The sequence below is a fragment of the Somniosus microcephalus genome, chromosome 3, assembly GCF_052327205.1.
Source record: "Somniosus microcephalus isolate GS21.2 chromosome 3, FLI_Smic_1.0, whole genome shotgun sequence".
Classification (NCBI taxonomy): Eukaryota; Metazoa; Chordata; class Chondrichthyes; order Squaliformes; family Somniosidae; genus Somniosus; species Somniosus microcephalus.
In genome coordinates, this window is record NC_140989.1 from 286,719,321 (window position 1) to 286,735,812 (window position 16,492).

The 16,492-nt window shown below is 41.9% G+C and overlaps 1 protein-coding gene across 2 annotated transcripts in view; it reads left to right on the top strand.

Annotated features, from left to right (window-relative positions):
- The window catches only part of dnajc6 (DnaJ (Hsp40) homolog, subfamily C, member 6), a 167,277-nt gene that overhangs the window by 60,710 nt on the left and 90,075 nt on the right, over nucleotides 1–16,492 (top strand). For both annotated transcript variants that reach the window (XM_085982706.1, XM_085982705.1), the window contains one exon: nucleotides 14,878–15,016. In XM_085982706.1, the coding sequence (XP_085838832.1) occupies nucleotides 14,878–15,016 (139 nt within the window). The remainder of the gene's footprint in view (nucleotides 1–14,877; nucleotides 15,017–16,492) is intronic.

Below are 16,492 nucleotides of genomic sequence, written 5' to 3' on the forward strand. Positions count from 1 at the left end.
GAGATTTAAGCTTAAAAAGGGAGAAATACTTACCAACCAATCACTTACCCGCTTTCTGGTGACGTCACACTTGGATTACTTTTTACCTCTCTCCTTCCCTCCGAGTTCCAAGATTGGAGATTGGTAGGCCTTACCTGGTCTCTGGAGCCTTTATACAGCCGCTCAGCCCGCGATTCCCGCCGATTCTCGCACTGAGAATCTACTTTGGTGGAGCTATCCAATTAATCCCACTCCCCTGCTCTTTTCCCATAGCCCTGTAATTTTTTTTCCCTTCTCGTATTTATCCAATTCTCTTTTGAATGTTACTTTTGAATCTGCTTCCACCGCCCTTTCAGGCAGTGCATTCCAGACCTCCAAAACTCACTTTAAAAAAAAAAAAAAAAAGAAGTTTCCTCATGTCGCCTCTTTTTTTTGCCAATCACCTTAAATCATGTCCTCTGGTTACCGACCCTCCTGCCACTTGAAACGGTTTCTCCTTGGTTACTCTCTCAAAACCATTCATGATTTTGAACGCCTCTAGCAAATCTCTTAAGCTTCTATGCTCTAACAATACCAGCTTTTCCAGTCTCTCCACACAACTGAGGTCCCTCATCCCCAGTACCAGCCTAGTAAATCTCCAAGGCCTTGACATCCTTCCTAAAATGTGGTGTCCAGAATTGCATACAATACTTCAGCTAAGGCCTAACTAATGTTTTATAAAGATTTGGCATAATGTCCTTGCTCGTGTACTGTATTCCTATTAATAAAGCCAAGGATCCTATATACTTTTTTTAAAAAAGCCTTCTCAATTTGTCCTGCCACCTTCAAAGATTTGTGTACATACACCCCCAGGTCTCTCTGTTCCTGCACCCGCTTTAAAATGATAACATTTAGTTCATATTGCCTCTCCTCATTCTTCCTACCAAAATGCATCGCTTCACAGTTCTGTTAAATTTCGTCTGCCATGTGTCTGCCCACTTCGCCAGTCTGTCTGTCATCCTGAAGTCTTTTACTATCTTCCTCATTGTTTACTACATTTCCAAGTTTGAACCGCTGCAGTCCGTGTGGTGAAGGTACTCCCACAGTGCTGTGCGGGAGGGAGTTCCAGGATTTTGACCCAGCGACGATGAAGGAATGGAGATGGATTTGTAAGTCCGGGTGGTGTATAATACGTTTTCCTATGGCATATTGCTACAAAGGTGCTAAATAAGCCTCGTAACAAAAGATTTTGGAAATGAAATTCTTCCTGTCAACATCAAAACCTCTGAGTACAAAATCCTGTGTTGTACTATTGCTGATAGTTCATTTAAAATGATTAGAGGGAATTTCACCTCCAAACTTTGTAAAAATGCTGAGAGGCTTGGATGATATTGATGGAAACAAGATACTTGACTAAGTGCGACTGTATTGGGCATGGGTCCAAAATTCAGATCAGAAAATATATTTTCTTTTGCTGCAGTGTAATGGATATGCAAATAGGCACGAGCACAGTGTGCTGTATTGGTTAATTCCTTCACCAAGCAGCTGGGTAAACACCTGTTTGAGAATGAAATTAAAGGTTACAAAGATAAACATAGGCTGAGATGACCAAATGCTCCGTGGGATCCAGGTTTGATTTCGCCTATTCCAAATTCCCAATTCTTTTGAGTTGTAGGGGGATGGTGAACAGGAGCTCAGCAGAGCACGGATATAGATAAAAGTAATGCCATAATAAATTGGAGCAATACCGTTCCACAGCTGTTGGATCGTAGACGCATCTTCACACTGGAAGACCCCGCTCAGAAATTAATAATGCAGGTTTAAGTTTAGATATGAAGTTTCATTTGATTGCCTTCCATGGTTGTTGGGGGCGGGAGAAGGAGGGGGATGCGGGGAAGCGGAAGGAGACTGGAGTGAATCGGGAGACTTTTTAAAACTTTCCCTCGATTTTAAATATGTTGGGTAGATTTCAATATAGATTGTACATGGTCTGTAGAAGGAGAGGGTTTGATGGGCTGAATGGCTTTGCTACGTTCCATATTTTCTTGTATTCTTAGCTTCATCTGCTGGACCTGGCTGTAATCAAAGCACCACTGCACAAGTGATTTTCTGACATCTGAGGGACTCTGATGAGATTTAGAACTCTTTATTTTTTTAAAGGTAAATTGAATAATTATGTCTGCGCTGTCTCATTTTGGGACAGTAGAAATTGGTAACATTGCTTGAAGTTGATTTTAAATATTTTACAATTTTTAGACCTCCATTTATTTTTTTTGGGCTTGGCCATAAACATCTGTAATATCAGCAACATGTAGTTTGCTTTAAACTCAACCTTGATCAATAAAAACATTTTGGACCGCATGATAAACCACACAAATATTGTGGGCCTATTGGGGAGCTCGTGTATCTGTAGATTGGTTAAGATGAGTGAATGACTCACTTGAACTGGTCATTGGTAGATATGGTAGCTATCTGTTAAGTTACCAAAGTGCTGTCATTAGGAATGGTGTTCATGCATTTAATTAAGCAGTGTGATTTATTTTGAAGCCTTTTGATGCCTATCATGCTTAAAGTAAACACCGCTCCACACTTCAAGTGGGCTTTGCAATTTGCCTCGCTAATTGTGATCATAAATCTCCCTTCTGACATTGTCTCATTTTGGCAGCTCTGATAGTTGCTCAAGTGAAGGTTAGCCATGCAAGGTAAGTTTCATAGTATTGAAATGAAGGGTAATTGTACACTTCAGAGCTGCAGACAAAGGCTATAATTCATAAATCTGCCTGCAAGATTGTGATAGCATTACTGGAGAATCATGGAAAATGTCATTACAAGGTCCATGCACTATTGGCATCCATATTGTGAACCCACTGGCAGTGTTAGTCAACCAAAAACTGAATACAACTATCATGTTTACAATGTATATTATATTGGCCCGGATTTTGTGTCCACGGCGAATGAACGGCACTAGCCGTTCATTACACTTACACCTGCCCACAGACTTTCCATGGGTTTTTGCACTAGAATATGAGGTGATTAGAAATCCAAAACAGCGCGGCACCCTCTACAGGAGACCTTGGACCTGTGTGAACAGGGAAAGCAGCGGTGTGTCTCCTTAACCAATCAGATTGAAGAATCCTCTCTGAGACTCGCAGTCTAAACCAGGAAGTGTAAATTAGAATATTAAATTCAATGGAAAATCATGTACAGAAAGCAAAATAGAGAGGGAAAGAAAGCTGGGATTAAGAGAGTGAGAGAGAGATAAGAGACAAAGAAAAAAGTAAAATAAAGTTTTATTTATGTTTCAATTTTTTTAAATCTCCATAAATGAATTAAAATATGAAGGAATGAGACGCCACACTTTTAAAAGTAAATTTTCAGTGCCAGAGAGGTTGTTTGTCAGTAATTAGGACTTCTTACAGCATTAAAAAAAATTCATTTACACTTGAATGGGCAAGCCCTATCTCTTTCTGCCGTGTTTAATGGGTGTCTATCATGTAAGTACCGCAACTTCACACCCGTTCCATGTATGTGAATGGCTGAGTCTCTTGGCGAGGTACTGTTGCAGCGAAGCTTGTGGAGGAGCCGGGCAACTCAGACAGCAACTTCCTGATTTCCATGTTTAACTGCATGTGCAGATGCTGGAAGTTGCTGTCCGATTTACTCCTTAATAACGGTCAGCGCTGATAGCCTCGCTGTTATTTCTAATGCAAAACCCGGGCCAACATGAATCTTGGAAGAGAGTTATTAGATGACATGCTTCTAACTACTTTATGATGCCTTCTGATCCCCTCTACTAAATTGCAGCTTTGTAATTGATCTTTGGTATTTAATAATGGGGGGTTGAAGTGTTACCTCTGGTGTAAAGAACTCTGAGAATATCTCCGCACACAAACCTGGGGTGGGATGATAAACTAAACAATCTGGAGAATCACATTGGTAAGGTTTGCAGTAAGGCCATTGTTCTTGCAAGTTGACCTTTCCAGTCGTCGCAATTTCTTGATTGAAGGAGTTTTTTCATCTTGATTAGGGCAGAAGTCTGCTTTAACATTTACTTGCGTATTTATTTTTGTGAATTTTTCTTTGTGAAGGTAAGAGATGTTGAAATGTTGATAACATTAATTATCGGCAGCACACCTTCCCAGTTCAGGTGTAGCATAATCAGCTTCAGTGTAAAAGGTTACTCCCCTCTGCTCTGACAACTTGCCTTCGTCCCAACTTTAGAACTGCACCAGTATGGATATCTGTGTCACCCTTGCCAATGAGATTGGCAAATTAGTTTGTGCTGTGGGTCATGCCCATTCGGATGTAGGTTGAGGCTGTCCAATCTCATTTCATGTAAGGCCCTTCTAGTCAGGAGAATGGACAGGTGTTCAGTCTGTTAGTCTATAATGAAAATCAGGTTTCAATGAAAGGTCTCTGCTAACCCACTGCATCACCCTTTACTGTGAAAATACATTTTAAATATACCTTTAGGTGTGTGAAGAGGGAAAATTGGCTATTTTGGTTGGTTAAAAGCATTTCATATGCTAGTGAAATTCTGCTCTTGTATAAATATTTCAGAGAAGTGTGTTGGCATGGCTGAGCTTTGTCCTACAGTAAAAACTCTGATCGTCAGCAGGATATTTAGGCCAAACTGTGTTTTAAAGGGGCATCACCTTTATTCAAATATATTCACCCATCTCCTGCTTCATTAAACTCAATGTGATGAGGCAACTTGTATCAAATAGCACTGAAATGACAAGTGACTCCTCTGGTTCTTCCTTCCACCCTAGCTGTTGACTGCCTCAGAGTGCTGCAAGTTTGTATCACTGATCTGATCTATATTTATATACACATATATTTCTTTGTTTTATTTAAAGGAGTTGGATTTAATTGTATTCAATTACCTTGTTTTGAATCAGAGTGATGGACAACTGCATAACCTTTACAGACAAACTGACTTTTAGTCTCCTTGCTAAGCATTCTTTTGACTAGACTTGATAACCTTTTGCATGTTTTTTTGTGCGATTGGTTAAGAATAGAGCTTTTCTTCAGTGCTCCTGAGAAACTGTTTAAATTATTATGGAGAGAAAGTTTTGGTTGGAGAATTTCATGCTATATGCCGTATAGCTCTGAGAATAAATCATTCTGTATAACTGATTTTAAATGTGGCTTTTCAAGTTTAGTGGGATTTGCTGTATGTAGGTGGCATAAATAAACGATTATTTGTCATATCTTGAGACTACATGTACATAGCTCCCTGTAATGTAGCTTCCAGCATTATTAAGGCAATGTTTTGTGTTCTTCATTTGCTTGTTGATTCAAGTTGCCTAATATTTTCACAAATAGCATCCTAGTTGGGTGATGTGCCCAAACTGTGTCTTGTTTGAGGACTATTTGAGATCCTGCAAATCCATTGGCAGGATAGGTGCACCGATGTCTGTGTTCTTGCTCAGGCCAACATCCACAGCATCGAAACTTTGACCACACTCGATCAGTTCCAATGGACGGGTCACATTGTCCTCATGCCCGATACAAGACTCCCAAAACAAGTGCTCTACTCGGAGCTCCGGCACGGCAAGAGAGCCCCAGGTGGGCAGAGGAAACGCTTCAAGGACACCCTCAAAGCCTCCTTGAAAAAGTGTAACATCCCCACCGACACCTGGGAATCCCTGGCTCAAGACCGCACAAAGTGGAGGAGAAGCATCCGGGAAGGCGCCGAACACCTCGAGTCTCTTCGCCGGGAGCAAGCGCAAGGAGCGCACGTCAACCCAAGCACCCCACCCGCCCCTTCAACCACCGCCTGCCCCACCTGTGACAGAGACTGTAGGTTCCGCATTGGACTCATCAGTCACCTGCAAACTAATTTTTAATGTGGAAGCAAGTCATCCTCGGTTCCGAGGGACTGCCTAAGAAGAAGAAGGATTCGAGAATACTGCACCAGTGTGAGGGGAAGTGGGTCTGTGCCTTGTCTGAAGGACAATGCCTTCAACAATGCAGTGCCTCCTAAGTAGTGTGAGCCTCGATTTATAAATTGAAACTCTGGTATGAGGTTTAAACCCACAACCTCCTGGCTAAGAGCGACAGAGTTACCAATTAAGCCAAGTTAATGGGTAATTTGCTTTCAAACGTTTCAGTGACACCATAGGCAGTGGCCACGTAGGTCATGTTAGCTTAAAGGACTGTTGCCTTTTTCTTTGGAAAAGAAGAGTGCACATCATTTATGTCATATAATCGCATGCAAATGATGTGACTGTTTGCTATTCATATCGTTATGTTTGCAAATAAGTGATTAAAATTAGTGTTTCATAATAAACAGCGCTTATTCCAAATTTCAGGTGGGAGTTTGATATTTAGTGCTGTCAATTCTCTGCCAGCTCAACAGGACACGATTCTACTCGGTCTCGAGTCTCAAAACATGTCTTGCTCTAGGGGCAGTCTTGGGAATGTGACAAGACACTGAAACTTGGAGCGATGGAATGCTGGACTACCTCTGACTTTCCACCCAGTTTGTTAATTTTAATCACATACCTTTGCAGGGTGGGGTGGGGGTGGTGGGGGCGTGCGAATGGTTGTCAATAGTTTCACTGAAACACTTAGCAAGCCAACACGTGTAGAATTTACACTTCCTGATTGACACCCTCTGATACTTGGTTAGGCAGCCACTTATTGAGCTTAATGGTGATCTTACAGACCATTATCAACACCAAAGTAAAACACTGGATGCTGGAAATCTGAAATAAAACAGAAAATGCTGGGAATACTCAGCAGGTTGGGCAGCATCTGAGAGAAACAGAGTTGACGTTTCAGGTCGATGAACTTTCATCAGTACTACAAAAAGTTAGAGATGTAACCGGTTTTATGCAAGTACAGAGGCAGGGGAAGGGAGGAAAGAACAAAAGGGAAGGTCTGTGATAGTGTGGAAGGCAGGAGAGATTAAATGACAAAAGGGATGATGGTGAAAGGCTAAAGGAGATGGTAATAGAACAAGTAAAGAAAAGATGGGTTTAGAGGAGGTGTAAATGGCAATAGCAGATCATTACCAATAGCTGCTCTCCGAAAAAATGGGAGCAGTGGTTATGATCTGAGATTGTTCAAGTCAATGTTGAGTCCGGAAGGCTATAAAGTGATTAATCGAAAAATGAAGTGCTGTTCCTTGAGCTTGCATTGAGCTTCATTAGAACAGTGTAGGAGGCCAAGGACAGAGAGGGCGCGCAGAGGAGAATTAAAATGACAAGTGACCGGAAGCTTGCGGACTGAATGGAGGTGTTCCGCAAAGCGATCACCCAATCTGCGTTTGGTCTCCCGGATGTAGAGGAGACCGCATCATGAGCAGCGAATACAGTATACTAAATTGAAAGAAGTACAAGTAAATCGCTGTTTCACCTGGAAGGGGCGTTTGGGGCCTTAGACAGTGGAAAGGGTGGAGGTAAAAGGGCAGGTGTTGCATCTCCTGCACTTGCACGGGAAGGTGCTGTGGGAAGGGGAGGATGATAGAAGAGTGGACCAGGGTGTCGTGAGGGAATGGAGGCGGGGGGGCGGGGGGGGGGGGGAGGTGAAGATGTGTTTGGTGATGGCATCACGCTGGCGGAAATGGTGGAGGATGATCCGTTGAATGTGGCAGCTTGTGGGGTGGAAGGTGAAGACAAGGGGAACCCTATTGTGGTTCTGGGAGGGAGGGAGGGAAAGGGGTGAGAGCAGAAGTGCAAGAAATGGGACGGATACGGTTGAGGACGCTGTCAACCACGGTGGAGGAGAATCCTCGGTTGAGGAAAAAGGAAGACAGCACTGGTATGGAAGTTGGCGTCCTTACAGGAAGCAGGGTGGGAGGAACTGTAATCAAGGTAGCTGTGGGAGTCAGTGGTTATATTAGTTGCTGGCTTATCCCCAGAAATGGAGATAGAGAAGTCGAGGAAGGGAAGAGTTGGAAATGGACCATGTGAAGGCGAGGGAACGGTGGAAATTGAAGCAAAGTTGTTGAAATTTTCCAGTTTGGGACGAGAGCAGGAAACCGCACCGATAGTCATCAATGTACCGGAAAAAGAGGTGAGGGAGAGCAGAAGAGTAGGACTGAAACAATGTTCCACATATCACACGAAAAGGCAGGCATAGCTAGGACCATATGGGTTCCCATAACAGCCCCTTTTATTTGGAGGATGCGAGTGAAGTTAAAGGAGAAGCTGTTCAATGCAAGAACAATTTTAACCAGGCGGAAGAGGGTGGTGGTGAATGGGACTGGCTCGGCCTCCGTTCAGGAAAGAAGCGGAGGGCCCTCAGGCCATCCTGGTGGGGTTGAAGGTGTAGAGGAATTAGACGTCCATGGTGAAAAGGACCATTTTTGACATGTTTATATAGATTACTTTTGGTAGTTTTCGTCTAAATTTGTGTGTGCACATGTTCCAGTGTGCCAGTACAAACTGACATCATTACTTTTGGGTTATTGCAGTGTATGAAGGAAGAGGAGAAAGGTCCATTTTTCAAAATGACACTTTTTCCTCCATGCTAAGGAACAAGATAACTGATCTTTAGGTGCAACTTTTTATACATATTTTAAGAGTCAAGAAAATGTTTAATTTGATGAAGAGAAAATAATTAAACATTTTAATTAAATGCTCCGTTACTGACTAACTTGAGTATTAAAGATGTGCTCTGTTTTTATTCAATTGTGTATGAGTCCTCCATTTCAACACTAGCTTTGATCTTGGTGGACTATTCATCTCCATTGGCTGAAATGGCAGGCAACAACATCCCCGTTTCTACCAATATTACTTTTGAACAGGGACGCTTTTCTACGTTAAAGGCATTATATACATGCAAGTTGTTGGTCATTAAGAGGAGAATGACTATTTCCTACACTCTTCTTGACAGCTTCTCACCAATAAATTCAGGACCTCAGCAGCATGGGGGAATTGAACCTGCATCTCCTCACTGCCATTGCACAACATTGCTATCCTCTTGAAAGGGTAAAAAGCAGACTAATTATGACTGTCTGATGTCTATTCTCCAAATAAATACTGGTGTTCTTAATTTTCCTGTAAAACAGAAACATTATTAGGATACTATACCTGAAGACGGCAGTAAACTTGTCAAAGTTCAACTTGTACTCCGATATATTACATGCACATTTTCTCATTCTATTCATCATGTTTCATAAGTATGTAAAGAAGAATGAGAAATGACCATTCCAAAATGGAAGTCTGCTTCTTCAGCTGACAATGTACAATCTTCCTTATCAAAGAACCTGTCTCGCCCATTTCATCTCAGGGAAAGTTCTGCAAAAATTCCCCCCTTCTGTGCTAAGATAGCAGAGTAAAATTCCATATTATCTCCCTGAAACAAAAACAGAAAATATAGGGAACACTCGGCAGATCAGGCAGCATCTGTGGAGAGAACAGGTAAGTTAACTTTTTGGAGGTGAGCCTGAAATATTAACTCATCAGTTCTCTCCGCTAATGCTGACTTAATGCTGACTTAATTATTTCCAGCATTTTTTATTTTTGTTTCAGATTTTCAGCATCTACTCTTACTTTGCTTTTGGTTTACGTGGGGTGTAGTTAGTACAGAGGAGGACTGTGACCAAGCACAGGAAGACATTAATAAACTTGAGTATGGGCGTGCGATTCGCAAATGAACTTCAATATAGATAAGTGTGAGGTGGTACATTTTGGTAGGAAGAATAAGGAGGCCACATACTGCTTGGAAAATAAGTATTGTTCTGCCCTCGCAACGCGATCCTATGCAGAGCTAGACAGATAGCGAACAACTCGATATCTTCCAATAAAATCACAAGGCTTGACTTTTCTTGTAACGCTTTACTGAAAGATTCTTACTGTAAAACTGAAATACAACACAGAAATGGAAGGACACATTAGTATACAGACGCATAATTGATATGTATACACAAATTTAGGTACGCCTGGGCAACACGGTACATCTGGCAACGAATTACATTTAGCAAGCTGGAAGGCATTCTCTTTAAATTAGCCCTGTACATAGTGTATCAAATACGGCTGCTAGTTAACCAGCTAGACAGAGAAAGTTACAACTAAACATTTTCTACAACATGCAGTGTACGCTAATCGTCTATAGCATTCTAAGTACTCACAGACAAACAATTTCCAAGACTGAAGCATGGGGACAATACAACCGAGGAGCACCGTGGCGCAGGTCTTGTTCCGGCGGCAGCTCCACGAGGAATGAACTTGCAGTGCCGTGGGGAGCGTGGTGACCTCATCACGCTCGGGGTCGTGACGTCGTCGCGTTTGCCGGTAGTTGCGTCGCTGGCCGTTGGGGCCTAGGTCGGGAGCAGGAGCTGGAGGCCAGGCTGGGCCGGTGCTTGCCGCGGGAGCGGAAGATAGCGGCGCTCTCGGCGGCTGATCGATGCGGCCGAAGACGCTGGGCTGGGCTGTGCCGGCAGCCTTTCTGGAGAGCCGAGTCGGGCCGGCAGCCGCCTCACGCACGTCACGTCGTACGTGACGTGACGTCAGCACGCTAAGGCGCGTCTTAAAGGGGCAATGGCCCTAAACGGTGAGTTAAAGGGGCAACGGCCCTAACAGGTAAGTTATACATATATAAGTAGGTTATGTACATACAGTAAGGTTAAGTTAGAGGGAGAGACAGCACAAGTATCTAAATATGGTATAGAAACAGAGGGATCTTTGGGTACAGATACATAAATCACTAAAACTGGCGACGCAGGTTAATAAAGCCATAAAAAAGTAAACAAAGCACTGGGGTTAATTTCTAGAGGGATAGAATTGAAAAGTAAAGAAGTTATGTTAAACATGTATAGAACTTTGGTTAGACCACACTTTGAGTACTGTGCACAGTTCTGACCTCTATTATAAAAAGGATATAGAGGCACTGGAGAAGGTGGTCTTTTCTCTAGAGAAGAGAAGATTGAGCGGTCTTTAAGACTATGAAAGGGTTTTGTAGGTAAACATAGAGATGTTGTTTCCGGTTGTAGGGGAGACCAGAACTAGGGGTCATAAATATAATAAATAAGGAATTCAGGAGAAACTTCTTTGGTTAGTGTGCAGAGTGGTTAGAATGCAGAGCTCACTACCACAAGGAGTAGTTGAGGCAAATAGCATAGATGTGTTTAAGGGGAAGCTAGATAAGCTCATGAGGGAGAAAGGAACAGAAAGATATGTTAATGGGGTTAGATGAAGCATGGTGGGAGGAGGCACATGTGGAGCATAAACACTAGCATAGCCCATTTGGGCTGAATGGCCTGATTCTGAGCTGTAAATTCTATGTAATATGTTATTTAGCTGAACTTAGCTGTGGCTCAGTGGTAGCACCCTCGCCTCTGAGTCAAAAGGTTGTGGGTTCAAGTGCCACTCCAGAGACTTGAGCACATAATCTAGGCTGACGCTCCAGTGCAGTGCCGAGTGAGTGTTGCACTGTCGGAGGTACTGTCATTTGGCTGAGACGTTAAACCAAGACCACCCCCTCTGCCCTCAGGTGGGCATAAAAGATCCCATGGCATTATTTCAAAGAGCAGGAAGTTCTCCCCGCTGTCCTGGCCAATATTTATCCCTCAACCAGTATCACTTATTTAAAAAAAAAAGCATAGATTATCTGGTCATTATCACATTGCTGTTTGTGGGACCTTGCTGTGTGCAAATTGGCTGCCATATTTCCTACATTACAACAGTGACTACGCTTTAAAATACTTCATTGATTGTAAAGTGCTTTGGGATGTCCTGAGGTTGTGAAAGGTGCTTTATAAATGCAAGTCTCTTTCTCTCTCTCTCTTTCTCTCTCTTTCTTTCTCTCTTTCTCTCTTTTTTTCTCTCTCTTTCTCTCTCTCTCTTTCTCCCTTCCTTCCTTTCTTTCTGCCTTTCTCTTTGCAAATTCTGAATCTGAGCAGCTGCTTTCCACAGATGATATTTTCTACATTCCCAGCAGCACAGACATATAATAGTGCTTGTGGATTATTTCCCCGCCTCTGCCCACATTTATCTGAAAAGCTTCCAATCCCCTTCCTAATCTATACAGATTAATTGAAGATTTTAGTTGCTAATTTCTTAGTTTTCATATGGTACTTAATTTGGAAATTTTTCAGCATTTGGATACAGGAGTAGTGCCGGAGGACTGGTGGGTTGCTAATGTTATACCACTATTCAAGAAAGGGGAGAGCAATAAACCAGGAAACTACATGGCAGTCAGCCTAACCTCGATGGTGGGGAAGTTATTGGAAACCATTATCGGGGACAAAATAAACTTTCATTTGGACAGGCATGGGTTAATCAAGGAGAGCCAGCATGGATTTGTTAAAGGCAAATCGTGTCTGACTAACTTGATTGAATTCTTTGAGATAACAGAGAAGGCTGATCAAGGTAGTGCAGTAGATATTGTATATATGGACTTTTGGAAGGCATTTGACGAAGTACCACAAAGGAGGCTTGTTAAGAAGATGGAAGCCCATGGAATTAAGGGGAAAGTGGTGGTATGGATACGGAATTGGCTCATTGACAGGAAGCAGGATGTTTTTCAGATGGTGGTTTGCAGCGGTGTTCCCCAAGGGTTAGTTTTGGGTCCATTACTCTCTTGAATTATTAGAAATGACCTAGACTCTGGTGTAGGGAGCAGCATTATACAGTTTGCAGATGATATGAAACTTGGCAACGTAATAGGTAGTGATGAGAATAGTTATAAGCTTCAGGATGACAGAGACAGGATGGTGAAATGGGCAGAAGCATGGCAGATGGAGTTCAATGCAGAGAAGTGTGAGGTGATGCACTTTGGGGGGACTAATATGGAAAGACAGTGTGCTATAAATGGCACAATTTGAAAAGTGTAGATGAGCAGAGAGATCTTGGTGTACATATACACACATCCTTAAAGGTGGCAGGGCAAGTTGATAAGCATACGGGTTACTTGGGTTTATAAATAGGGGCATAGAATATAAAAGCAAAGAGATCATGCTAGAACTTTATAAATCACTGGTTAGGCCTCAGCTGGAGTATTGTGGATAATTCTGGGCACGACATTGCCGGAAAGCTGTAAAGGCCCTAGAAAGGGTTCAGAGGAGGTTTACCAGGATATGTTGCCAGAGATGAGGGAGTTCAGTTAGGAGGAGGTGTTGGAAAAGTCGGTCTGTTCTGCTTGTAACAGAGAAGGTTAAGAGGTGACAAAGTGGAGGTTTTCAAGATGAGAGGTTTTGATAGAGTAGATAGAGAAAAACACTTCCCCCTGGTGAGTGGGTCAATAACTAGAGGTCATAGATTTAATATCAGCAAAAGATCTAGAGGGGAGATGAGGAGAGAGGTTTTCACTTGGAGTTGTGGTGATCTGGATGCTTTACCTGAAAAGATGGTGGAAGTTGATTCCATAAATAATTTAAAAAGGGAGTTGGACAGGTACTTGAGGATGAGGAACTTAGTGTTACGGACAAAAAGCGGGGATTTGGGACTAAGCACAACTGCGCTTTCAAAGAGCCAGCACAGGTATGATGGGCCAAATGGCCTCCTTCTGTGCTGTAAGTTTCTCTGATTATATGATGTGCTTGTATTTGAAATTTGGAGTTGGTAGCTAATTGTGTCGAAAGCCTGGGGATGTGTCATTTGAGTAAGTGTCTGTCGCGTGGGTAGTAAGATAAGAATGTTTGCCGTTTTTTATTGTGCTGTGAATTCACATTGATTAAAGTCATGATTTTCGTGACTATTCTGCATGTTCGTGCTATTGCATTGTCATGCCAGCTACAATTAGCACCTTTTGATAACCAGTCAAGGTAGTACTTCCACGCAAGTGGAGCACTGAATATTTAATTTTCTCAATGTTTTAATTTAAAAAAAATAAAATTTAACTACTCTAGCAGGGTCATTGATTTAGTGACTGAATAAGTCAAATTCAGTTATTATATTGGATTCTGTGATCACATTCTGCAATTTTGCCCATTTATAACTGGTCGTTTGGTTTATAGTGACAATCAGTCTAATTCTTTTTAATTACATTAGATTATGGGATTTGTAACTGCTGATTTTTGGACTCCAATTCCATGATTCCCTTTATTTTTCTATGACAAGCAGTTGTGCACTGTAAAATTGATGACCCACCATGCATTCGTTTCAGATTGTCACAAACTTATTTCACTTGGAGCCCTTTCAGCCTGCAGGGGGAATCCTTTATCTTAGCAGACTGGAATGTATTTGAACGCCGGTTGGAGAGGTGAAAGGACATGACTGTAATCCATTGCACCACCCAGTGCCCCCTCAGATTTTAGTATAGAAGACTGGGCCTTAAGTACATGCAGTATTTAATAGACTATGTGGATGCTGTGAAATATTCAAAGGAAATCCATAGCTCAGAGCTTATGTTAAATTGTTGCATAAATAAGGTAATGCTTTATACCTTCGGAGTGGTAGCTCAGCTGCTGCTGAAGGGCATATATATCTTGATAAATTATTCTGTTCTTAATTAAAAAGGTATTGTAATGAATAAGAAATGCTATTGTTGACGGCTTTGAAAAAACAGTATTTAAAAAAGAAATATAGAAGCTAAATCTTTCGAGGCTATTATTCCTGATAGTTAGGATTCCTTAAATTTCCCAGTTTTTTAGGAAAGTATATATTTTCTTTTATTTTTCTCTTTCAACATTTTTACTGATTCTGGTTTTTTTTTTCTTTCACCTCTGTCATTCATCATAGAATATTACAACACACAAACAGGCCTGTGTTTTTCTTCATCAGTTGCCTAGACTAATCCCATTCTCCTGCTTGTTCCCCACTTTGCCAAACAACTGTTAATTCCCTTTTAAAGGAATTTGTGGATTCTGCTTCAACACTAGTTTGTGGCAAGAAATTCCAAATTCTAACTGTCATCTGTATGAAGAAATTCTTTTAACTTCCTTGTAATAACTTGGGATTTACCTGTATTGCCAGAACTGGATTTTTAACTTGCGATATTATTGTAATCCATTTGCTGTTTTACTAGGTACCTCTTCTCCAGATATGGAACCCACCTTTGGAGGAGGGCTGCTGGATATGGTAAAAGGAGGAGCTGGACGACTCTTCAGCAACTTAAAGGACAACCTGAAAGACACGTCCTCAAAGGTGATACAGTCTGTAGCCAGGTAAGCTGTTGGGAGAAAAACTGCAGTAGAAATGCATGCAGCCCCTTTTTGCAGTGTAGGCTGCACTACAATTCCTGGGGATGGGTTTTGGTAGTCTGTCAGACAGCAATTGAGTTGAAGCTGAAGTATTGATGACCTGTATGATTGTAGCCTTATGTAAACTATAAATGTCATAAGTCTGAAAACAAATGATTGGACATGCAATTTTGCTTACATCATTATCATCAGTTATGTCCATTTGTTAAATAACTTTGAGTAACAGAACAGTTACAGTGTGTAAAATAAAAACAGAAAATGCTGGAAATACTCAGCAGGTCAGGCAGCATCTGTAGAGAGAGAACCAGTTAACGTTTCAGGTCGATGACCCTGCGTCAGAACTGGAAAAAGTTGGAGATGTAGAGAGGGGGGAGGGGAGGAAAGAACAAAAGGGAAGGTCTGTGATGGGATGGAAGGCAGGAGAGATTAAGAGACAAAAGGGATGATGGTGCAAGGCAAAAGGAGATGGTAATGGGACAAGTTCAGAAACAAAAGGTGAGTCTAGATGAAGTGTATGCATGTGACCCACTTGCCTATAGGGTGAGAAAAGTTTCCAACCTCTTCATAGGGTGTGGGGCCAGTGCCTGAAATGTCTGTATGGTGCGGTGCAGAGAAAGTGTTCAACATACCTGTGGGATGCGGAGAAGGTGTCTGACAGAAGCTGTGAATCATGCTGATTTCACATTTACTAAAAAGCTACTAAAATTAGAACATTTAAATGCAGTGTACTTCACTATTGTTAAAAAAAAAAAAAATCCAATTCGCAAGAAAAGGAACCAACCATATTCTTGATTTTTTTTCCCCAAAGTTTGTTGAGCTACCATATTTTTCCCTACTCACGATGGCCTGTATTTTCCGATGCCTACGGGTGTGTATTAGCTGTGTACGCATCCATAGGGACATCGGAAATGCCGGTTTCAGGCATGTGAAGCGCATGCGCTGAAAATTGGCACTTCCAATCTGTCAAGAGTGCTCTTGACAGATCGGACGCCTGCCCTGGAGAAGCGCCTATGTGGGGGGGAGAGTTCCGCTTTCTGCAGAACCTCCGCCCGCTGAAAACCCTTAGAAATCTTACACCTGGTAAAAACAGTAAGGCCCGCTTTTACCAGCATAAGAGTTTAAAAAAGTAAAAATAAAAAAAAAGGTAAGATTATTTTTTTTCAAAAAATTAAATTTTTGTTTAAAATATTTAATGTAATTTTAACTCGTGATGGTTTTTTAAAAATGTATTTAATGTTTCAGTATCTTTTTTCAACGATCCCCATTCATACTTCTGACCGGTCTATCTGTCAAAAGTATGAAGTGGGATTCCCTTCTTTCATTGGCTCGCCTGGCCCATGTGATACCAGGGACACTTGCAAACTGCATGTGCCCCTGGGATACGTGGGCCTTGCGCATTTCGACTGTGGAGAGGCCCAGGAGCGGAAGTGTCCGGACCGC